Raw genomic sequence first — 10,622 nt, 5'->3', positions numbered from 1 at the left:
TTTAGTTCTGATACGGTCTGAGGGCAGCATCTGTCTCTTTGGCATCAAGTCAATTTCATCACACAACTTTCTAATGAGCTGCGGCAAATTGCTGAGCACACAGGAGTGGGGATTAACACAGCGGCCGTTTCGCCCTGCATAAGCGTTTATTCGATAAGCAAACAGAAGCTTGGTTGATAGGGGTGCCCTCAGAAGGAAAACTCCTTGCGTTGACTCCTTGTTTGATTTGACCTCTGCTGCAGTGGCAACTCCTTTCTGCTCGGCTGCATCTGCTCGCTCCTGAGGGGCTCGCAACCGCTCGAGGTCACCCTGAGCCGGTCTGCATAGGAATGAACGACTCCAAAACCCGACTGCGGAGGTACGCACCCTCGAGCCAAATACATCAAGAATGACAACCAAACAATAGAATGTCATTTGTCATCATTTGATTCACGAATATACCCGGACATGCAGTTTTACTTGTTACAAGGAAAATCTATTTTCTAGTACTTTTTAACTCATTCACTACCAGCCAATTGTAGACCCAAGTCCGAAAGGACGTTTAAAAACGTCTTTGGGAGTGAATGTTAATAGTCAAATATTATTTGGATTTCCATGTTAAAGAGTGCCCCCGTTATACACTCATAAAGAAAATTTAATACATTTCTTACAGTGGAAAGTGGGAACCAACAGCAGCTGATGTTACCTGGCCTCCGATTGGTCCTCATGGCTACAAGTAACACCCTCTTCCGTTGGACAGCAGATGGCAGCTCATGCCAACCAGGAAGCATTCCTGCCTGCACACACAACTGCTGTGCTTACATCATCATCAGCATCAGCAGCAGCAGCAGCAGGAGGAGGAGGAGGAGGTACCTCCGAGCCTGACTTTCTGCAACAGGGATGAACTGAGGAGAAACAACAACCTGACACGAAACTCAAAAACATTTCTGCATATGGGTTAGGGAGCCAATGTCGAATTGAGAGACGACGCCGGGTACCTGCAGGACGAGCGGCATGGCTGCGCCGCACCACTCCAGAGACTCTCCTCGTGACATTGCCAATGTGATGCAGAGACTGCAAGGTAGGTATTAATTGCTTACTCACAGCGCACCGTCTCTCCACTCGCGGCACGTTTGGAGGTGACCTGCTCCATTGGCGTGACACAGCAAAAAGGCAAAAATGCTGACTGGAAATTCACCTTGTTTTGCGACAGTATGCTGCGTTTGCTCATGACAAATACGAGTTTTATTTTCGCCGCAAAGTAGGATTTAAGGAAAGAGTATTTTGAGGTCTCCAGGTACGCAATGGAGTTGCTATCTTTACTTTTGCATCGGCTACAGTGAAAGGTCAACTTTTCATTGACTCTTAGCAACACTGATTAAAAAGAAAAGGAGGCTGCTGGGGAATTAGAAATGGAGTGTGATCCTGCAGGTTCATTTGACTTTGACCAATTGGATGCAACCTTAATTGCACATCGCCATCCAATCGGAGAACAACAACAAGGGGCATTGCTCAGATGAAATAACTTAATTATATCGGAATGCATTGGGACTGCTTATTTTTCTGTATTTTAAAAAAAATATCATTAGATAATAAAAATGTCATTTCTATTGGTCGGTGCTACTCAATTTTCTTTATTTTAATTTTTTTTACTTAATGTTTGTCTGCAGCAGGTAAAATTTAAAGTGGAGCAATTTACCTAAAATAATGATAAGACCACCATTTCTAATTACTGTACTGTGCACACTTTGCACCTCCTGAATTGATTTCCTCAAATTTCAGAAGCTTTCCGCTTCCCGTGTTGTTCAAAGACAAGTGAGATACTTTGATTAAGACGCTAAGTGCAAATGAAAGGGGCTCACACACAGCGGTGGTGCGAAACTGTTGCATTATTGATGTGGACATGTGTAACGGCACCGCCTCCCTTCGCCAAAAATGCGCCCTAATTTGTCAACCGTTCGCAGCCTGTTTTACAGTACAGTCTTCATCGACACGGGAGGCTCGTTTCAAGTCTTCAAGGGCAGTAAATAATATGCATTGTCAATAATTCAGCAGCGTAAGTGTAGCTTGTTCACAAAAAATGTCTGACATAATTACTCTATTAGCTCGGGCGCACATGAGGAGCCTTATGGCTTTTTAATTACAGTCTTGTCATTTTTCCCGTGATGCCGTTTCTTTTGTGTTACGATTTTCACGAGGGCACAAGTATGAGTATTTGGAATTTGATGGCGCCAAATATTGGAATCGGAAGAAAAGAAATTGAAAGAAATTCACGTCAATTTTTTTTCCATTTCCTGAGGAGAAATGATGATTTTGGAGATGTAAGCTTTCTGCCTGATACCAACCATATGTAATATCAATTTTTAATATATTTTTTTGATGTGCCGCGCAGCAGATCTGAAACCTGCGATGACTCGGTCATCAATCGAGATGCGTCGTCCAAAATGAAAGATGCAGGCGTGTAACAGTTCGTAGCAGGTGTGTGGGACGATAATATCATTCACGTCACTATTTGGCGTCGGCATGCTTGTTCCACTCCGTTAAGTAGAGTCGGCTTCGCCTTTGTTCGGGGTTTCTTCATTTTTGAATGAGGTCACGTTTTATTTACCGGTACGTCTTCCTTTCGCGTCAAACGCCCTCTCACCTGAGAGTTCCTCTATGTCATCCAACACACTTTTAACACTGCGCAAACCTTTGGAGGAGTTGTTCTATCATGCCAGTGTTCCAGATATCAGGAGCAGATAGCATGAAATAAGCCATAGACTCCCCTCGGGGGGGTCCATTTTGGAAGCGTTCAACAGTCATGCTACGTGAGGTGAAAACAATCCCAACTTGTGTCCCATTTTTGGGAGAGACCAACACACACACACACACACATATGGAGCTTTCTTTATCTCTTTTGCTGTACCTCTCTGCACTGAAACACAGCAATTAGTGACACCATATGGCAGAGAACGGCGAGGCCACTTTGAACACCTCCCAGCCTGAACTCCTCCATATGCTAAGGAATGTGCATGGTTTTGTGTCTTTTGTTCAGGGGAGGAAAAAAAAAAATCCCGTCTCTCCTCTTTTCAATTTCTCCTCCGTTTTCTGTCCCCGGTGGGTGGCGGAGGCGTTCAATTTCCGCCGCTGGCTCTAAGCGACGTCTGCTTGCCTGCCCGTCAGGCTGATAAAGTTTACCGCAGTCCAATTTAGTCGTTCGTAAAGGACGTCTCGCCGTCTATTCAGGCTGTGGCGGCTTGTTGCGCAAAGCTGATTGACTGCGTTTGAGTCAATTCTGCAGTGTTGAGAGATGCTTGCTGTGCTGGCAGAAAGGCCGACGAGGAGGGGGAGGAGGGACGGGCGAGGGTATGAGTACATCTGCAAGATATTTCAAGAAAAATGATAGCAAAGTAGCTCTGCAAGGTTCTGGGGAGAAGGCCGCCAATGCCAAATTATGCTAATTTTGAAAAGTTAACCCTTTGTGAAGTACTCATTCAAATCCATACTCTGTTACCCAAAAGAGTAGAAGAAGAAACTTGCAATTTAGCTCGATTGATTAAAAATTCAACCTGCAATTGGCTGGCAACCGGTTCAGGGTGTCCCCCGCCGTTAATTGGCCGCTAGCATGTCAATGGGATTCTCTATTATTAATTTGTTCTTTGATGAGTGGTTGATAGAATTCATCAGCAGTGTTTCAAGTGGCTCACGCAGAAGCATGCATGACCCATTTTATAACCCGCAATTAATTTTCTTTCTCTTTACAAAAGAAATAATTCACCCGAATGCACAGCTACACGTCTGTCTTTGTTCATGCCCACCCTCCATAAGGTTTTATGAAGTCGTACTTTTTGCATAATCCTACTAACAACAACAATGAAAACCTTTTCCGGGCAGAGTTACAATATAGCAGCAAGACGAAAATGAAGCAGAGAAGAAAAGATTCCTCGGCCAAATTCTTAAGCCTCTGATTGCTGATGGAACCGACACAGCCCGCCCGCCCTATTGGCACGCGGCCATCTTGCCATGCGGTTGCCAAGGGCGACGTGACGCTTCGGCCGCAGCCATCGAATGCCCGAGCAGACGGTCACCTTGAGCCTTGCCAGCCCGGCTTGGTTGTTTTCGGGACATTGCCTATTTATCGCCACGCGGCTTCACACGCAGGCGGCAACACAAACAACCAAAATGGCTCTGATGTATCTTTTAGGCCTTGATTGTTCGGCTGTGCGCGAGGCGTTTTAGCCGAGGTCGTTCGGCACATGGCGAGGCTTGAAGGTCAACCAGCCCGTTCAAAATGAAGCCATGTCGCCTTGGACCCGAAGTGCTGTGATATGCCCCATGTTGCCGATTGCGAGTTTTTGCTGCCTTCTATTCTTTTTTTCATTTATTTTCAACTCCAAGGGTACTGGTTGACTTCCAAGTTGTACTCTTTCCAAAACTAGTTTTCTCCTAGGAAATAGTGTCGTTTCAATTAGTTTGTTTAAGGGGTTGAGTTATACCCTGCAGGCTGCAGCATGTTTTTATTCTAGGCTCTGTACTGTTTTTTATTCAGTTCTCGTGAAAAGGTCACATTTGTACTTATTAGATTCTCTTTACCACAAAAATGATGAGTTAGAAGATCACCGTCACTCTTGACTATTATGTAGGGCCTAGTAAAATGTTCTCCCGCTACAGTCGGAAACTGGTGTTCCGCAAGACACTATACTAGGTCCATTTTACATACATGTAAATGTTACTTGGCATTCCAGTAAGAAATATATGACTGATTTTGATTTTATACATATATATATATTTTTTTTTACAATTTATTGCTCAGAAGTGTCTCCCTCCCCCTACCCTCTAAATAAAAGATGCAGACACAAGGGTTTAATTTCACAAATTTTCACAGTTGCAATAGTTCCGGGACCAAATATTGCAGTAACTTAACATACAGACTATGCTGCCACCGTAGCTCTATTTATGCAGTCGCATGATATCAATATGGACCCTTCTCCCCTCCCCTTAAAGGGTCATCGGGCTTGTCGGATTCACATTCTCCTTTGGCACACGCGTTCGCATTGTGTGGAATCCAATGGGAGTGTCTCACTGACATTTCATGCTTCTTATCAGATTCTAATCTCTTTGAGCTCAGCGGCCATTCAAGGCCGGAGACACAAGAACGCGTCACTTGGGACACACACACATACACACACACACACACTGAGGGAGTCAGGGAATAGACTGTTCGACCTTTGACGTTCCAATGTATAATATGTGGGAATTGCAATAATAGGTTGTCGTGTATTAACGAACACTAATATTCACTTCTTTCATATGTGTGATGGGCTGAACGACATCAGATTTAAGTTTTCTACTTTATGGGACATTTTGTTTTCAAAGCCTTACACATAGTTTGATTGCGGAAGACAATTCGGTACAAGTTGCCATTGATCCGACCCACGTGAGGTAAAATGACATCTCCAGGCCACACTGATGCAGTGATACAGTCCCCCTAGATTTTCTTTTTATCTACAATGTTGTGTGTCAGATGGGGGCACCAGATCGTTTTGATGAACGTTACAGCACAATGTGCTCGCCAGATAGCATCCGGACAACCCGTCGCGTTCCACTCTCTCTCTAATACTTTGACTCACACGCTCACTCTTATCTTCCCCGCCCAGGCACCTCCTTCCCCCTTTTTACTTTTGGACTGTCAGCGTATGATTGGATGGTTGCAAATTTGGCCACTGGCGCTCTATTGAACAAGTTTTCTTTAAATGGAGGTGGCGCCCTGACCTCTGAGCTGACCAGATAACGTCTCGGTTCCAGCATATGTGACTTTGTGGCACAGAAAGTCATTCTTGGTCTTTTTAAAAAATCCTTCATTGTACTCTACAAAGGTCCTAGGCCATTATTTGTTCTTTGGACGACCTTTTTTCACGGATGTTATTTTGACAGTGTAAAACAAGAAATAGTAAATAGAGTTGGAAGGATAAAGAAAAAAAAGGTAGTAGGTTGATGCATCGACTTCAAAGAATATTTTCTTCCATCCATTTTCAAATTCACTTATCCTCACAAGGGTCGCGGGTTGCTGTCTTAGTAGGCGGGGTACACCTTGAACGGGTTGCCAGCCAATCGCAGGGCATACATTGACGGACGACCATTCGCGCTCACAATTACACCTCGGGACAATCTACAGTGTTCCATTAACCTGCCATGCATGTTTTTATAATGTGGGAGAACATTTTGTAAGTCAAGTCAACAGTATTTATAGAGCACTTTCAAACAGCCATCGCTGCATACAAAGTGCTGTACATGGAGCAATTTAACATGCACAATATACAGTAAGACAAACGCACAGACACACACACACACACGCAACACATAACATTTTACATAAAAATTTGTAAGACAAAGGCTGGCTTATGGTAGTGTCAGATTTTTCAAATATATATACATAAATCTCTCTTTCACGAGAGTAACTGAATTTACCACAGCGGCCGCAGTGATTCGGTTAGCGCTGCTGACGCCTGCGCTTTCGCTTACTTAGTGGCCCCTGTAATATGTGCTGTGCCGCTTGCTGAACCTGGATAAAGAGCTTAGACTGTCTGACCCAGTCAAACACACACACACACACACACACACATGCACAGATAAACACACACTGCATTACATTCATGGAGAGAGCAACTGAATAAATATGAATATACATATATATGTATATTGCATCTCTAATGCTCTCAGTGCTGAATCTTCATGCTTAGTTTAAGCTACAAAGCTCTTTGCGGATGGAAATGAAAAGTTTTCACAGCTGTATACTGAGAGATGATTCTGTTGTATTCTGTGTAATGTGTTGTGTGTGTGTGTGTGTGTGTGGGCGTTTGCTGCAGGTGTGGGGAAATTTGTCTAAATGACCCTATTGTTAGCCAACATTTGGACATAATTTGTCAGCGACTCCTCAGCACATCTGCTGGAGAAAAGGGAATGGCAGTGCTTGTTTTGGTAATCACGTTGACTTGTGTGTCGCCGCCACCTCTTCTCAGCCTCTTTAATGTGTGTGTGATGATTTCTGAAATGTAATTAGGCACGCTAATGGGGTGCCGTTTGGATATCCGCCTCTTGCACTTCCGCGTTGGGGGGTACAAATGAAGTGGCATGGCGAGTGTCGAGGCTGAATGGGTTGAGTGGAGGTGGCGAGGTTTTTTTTTTTTTTTTTTTTTAAATGACATTTTGTGCTGTAAGAGCTCCGGCAGGAACTGTAGCAAAGAGCCTTTTTTTTTTTTTTTTAAATGAGGCATTGTGGGGTTGAAAGAGAAGAGCCGGAATGTGGAGGCGAGCATAAAGATGTCAAGAGGAGAGCGAAAAAAGGCCCCCCCCAATCTGCGTAATCACTTTGTAGAGTGGATAACAAACATGTGCGCGGCCACCCTTTTAGCATCAGATAGCTTGAACGGGCTTGATCCATTAATGTCCCACTGGAGAGGAAGATGCATTAGCACCACGGAGGCATTTGTGTGGCTTTGTTTTTGTTCTAGTGACACTCTGCCACTGCGATTGTGACCTCCGGCATTCACACCTGCATCATCTGCGAGTTACTTTACACAAAGTCCGCTAGCTTAATACGAACAGAACAGCATACCAGTGGCAGTATAAACCTTTAAATAACTTTTTGAGCACAAAGGACACAGGAACATATCATCTCTGCTGGGTGGAATCGGCTTAGTGGCGAAGTTGCATTGGCATCAACCCAAACAAGGCATATATATATCTTTAAAAAAAATTCACTGTTCCGATGTCAAGTGCTGTACTGTATGTAACAAATATAAAAGTAAAAAAAAAAATACCTGCACGACTGACACCTGTGTTCAATGAAAAAAAAAATCTGTGAATTCCATTTATACCAGTGGATATTTTTCTCTTCTTGTATGTGATATATTCTTTTTGGTTTAATCCACATGCTTCCAAACTGAGTATTTATATGACCTCAAGGAGGCGCTGTGCCTCTCACGAGCTTGAATAAGAGGCTTTTGCTGCTAAGAATTCCACTCCAAACAACCCCTGGGTAGAATGATTACAATGCGAGCAGAAGCTACAGTATACACCCCCCCTTCACCCCCTGACCCCCTTCCCCTTTCAGGAACCCTTTTGTACTTTTCTTTAATAGTCGAAAAGAGGCTGCTTCTCTCGTCCTCACGAAGTCTCGCTTGCCCTGTAGACGTTAACTGCACCGACCCGCGTTGAACTCTCACTACCTCGGGGAAAAGCTCCACTATCTGCCGGGCTGTCGGCTGTCCATTAGGGATCCCGAACCAGCAACCAGCTGCGCTTCTAGCCTGGTTTGTTTTGACCCTCCGTCTTTACTCTCCCATGAGAACAACGTCAGAACACTCCAGAGGGCTGCAGCCCGAAGGTCTGCGTTGGTTGATTCCAATGTCGAGCGCCAGAAAGGGAAAGTGATTGAATTCCTGCGTGCGCGCGTGTGTGTGTTTGTGTGTGTGTGTGTGTGTGTGTGTGTGTTTACAGGCCTATTCACTTTTCTCTCTCTGCTCCCACAGCGGCGCCCTACAAGTCTCACCTTCTTGTTGGGATTTTATCCCGAGGTTGTTTTTTCTTATCAGTTCAACTCTTTGGGAATTGCTCGATTCCTGTGAACTGGAGCCATTCTCTGACAAGATATGTAACGTGTTAAAAGACTTCCCTGAAGTTGATTCTTTTTTTCTTGTTGTTGTTGTCTTTGTGAATCAATTAGAAGAGCAATTGCTGCTGCGAATGGTTTCAGCACCTCGGACAGCTCAGGTTGCATCTTGCTGGAGTGGTTGAAGCGGAAGCGACGTTTGAAGGTTGGGGGGGTTTAAATCCAGGCTCGGGTCTCCATGTGTGGAGTTTTTGTTCATGATTTTAGCGCTGTTGTGTTGTTACATTAATTACAAAATTAGGACGGGTCATGCTTTTATATTGAGCTCAGTAGAGTGCAGGTGTACCTAATGAAGCGTCTGGGAGGCGGATGCTAAACTAGGTAAAAATGTCTTTTTCCTCTACACTTAAATATAATACCTGGACATATGGTGTAAAAAATGTCAGATAGAGGGCAAGGTTAAAAAAAAAACGACAGGAGCTGTGCGAACAGGCTAGAGTGCGATAATCAGCAGGCAGATAGCAGATGACAGCCGCTACGGGTTATTGATGACTTTTCATAATTAAAATGGCTTGCGTGTAAAGGCGGGTGAGCAAAGGGGTGGGGTGGAGCGAGGGTGCGGTGTGGGGGTGTGGGGGGGTCACCCAAAAGAACAAAAGGAGGAGAAAAAAAATTGCACAAGTGATAAATGGTCTTTCATCTTTAAAGCTGATAGAAGGCCCGCCGCGATCTGCGTGAATATTGCTTTTCCTGCCTCTTGAATGGGAGGATCCAAAGAGGAGCTTTTGTGCTTTGATATTGCATCACACTGATTGGGCGCGCATGCTTTAGTGTGAGCGTGGCTCCAAAAAAAAAAAAAAAAAAAAAGACAGTGACTTTCCAAGACGGGTCACATACTGGATACACTGAAGGGATCATTGAAAGGAATGTTTGGTATTCGAGTCTTCTGCTGGTGTTGCTCATGAGAATAATTCAAGGTAGTTACTTGATTCAAAAATTTTTTTTTTTTTTTGTGCAGTGGACTATGAACCCTCTGACTGATTGGTGACCAGTGCAGGGTGCATCCCACCTTTCGCCTGCGGGGGTAGACTACAGTTGACTTTGTAGTGGCTAAATGGCTTTTATGAAAAGACATATCTCCTCCTACCATCGCCATATATCTTGAAGTCTTAAAGGATTCCACTGTACATTATAGACAATATCTTTTGTTTTGGAAGTGACTTTTTGTTTATGCTAAGCCTGGTCTCCCCAGGAAAAAAAACAACACTGCATGCGAGGAGCGAATGAAAGAGTCTCTGAACAGACTTGAAGTGGAAGATCAGACAGCAGAAGCGCCCTGGTGCTCGCGCGCTCCCCCGCAGGCTGTGTGCACAAGAAAGCCGGCAGCCCGGGAGCGCCGCTTGCCCGTCCGCGTGGATGAGAGCGCCAAAGACGGCGGCGGCGGCGGCGTGTAGCGAGGGAATTCCTGCACTTTGCTGCCATTGTGAGCGTTGCACGCCTGCGTGTGCGCTTGTGTGTGCGCGCATCCCGACCGGCTCAGCGGTGCCCTTCAAGGCTGCAGTGACATCATGCCTTCCCGTGCTTTGTGATTGGCCGTGCGGCGGAGGGAAGGTCGCGCTTGGTACCAACAGTGGGAAACGAGGAGGGGAGGGGCTGAAGTGTGAAGAGAGTGAGAGAAAGATTGATGCTGAGGCAAGTCGGCACTGCACTCACTTACACGCGCACACTTTTTTTTTTTGACACTGTTGTGCTGCTGAGCAGGAAGGAAAATTACTCGTACTGTACGACTGCAGAGCGACAGTTTCATAGGAGCTTTTGGCTCCCGGAAGAGTTGGCAGCAAGGGCAAAGTGTAGCCCTGCTTCATTTTTGGGGGAGGATGTCCTCCCGACCAGCCTATGAGAGGCGCAGACCGGGGTACCAAGTGGCGAGACGAGCGGAGGGTGACGCATCCTCGAAAAAGAACATACCGTTCAACCTTGTGACTGGCTTCTACCTCTACCTCCGTGGTGAGTGTGTAATCCGCTCTTGAGTGTGTGTGTGTGTGTGTGT

General features: G+C 45.1%; 1 protein-coding gene across 10 annotated transcripts in view; it reads left to right on the top strand.

Annotated features, from left to right (window-relative positions):
* Positions 1-153: 153 nt before the first annotated feature.
* syne1a (spectrin repeat containing, nuclear envelope 1a) overlaps positions 154-10,622 on the top strand; it is a 95,358-nt gene continuing 84,889 nt past the window's right edge. For 5 of the 10 annotated variants that reach the window (XM_052052393.1, XM_052052395.1, XM_052052400.1 and 2 more), the window contains exon 1: positions 10,246-10,579. In XM_052052393.1, coding sequence (XP_051908353.1) covers positions 10,450-10,579 — 130 coding nt within the window. In that variant the 5' untranslated portion in view covers positions 10,246-10,449. Of the gene's footprint in view, positions 359-652; positions 1,061-10,245; positions 10,580-10,622 lie in introns of those variants that run through there. The other 5 variants (XM_052052402.1, XM_052052401.1, XM_052052399.1 and 2 more) reach the window with 2 other exon arrangements.

This window comes from Hippocampus zosterae, chromosome 19 (genome assembly GCF_025434085.1).
Source record: "Hippocampus zosterae strain Florida chromosome 19, ASM2543408v3, whole genome shotgun sequence".
Lineage (NCBI taxonomy): Eukaryota > Metazoa > Chordata > Actinopteri > Syngnathiformes > Syngnathidae > Hippocampus > Hippocampus zosterae.
The sequence above is the reverse complement of the archived record's forward strand: the minus strand, read 5'-3'. Positions and strand labels throughout refer to the sequence as shown.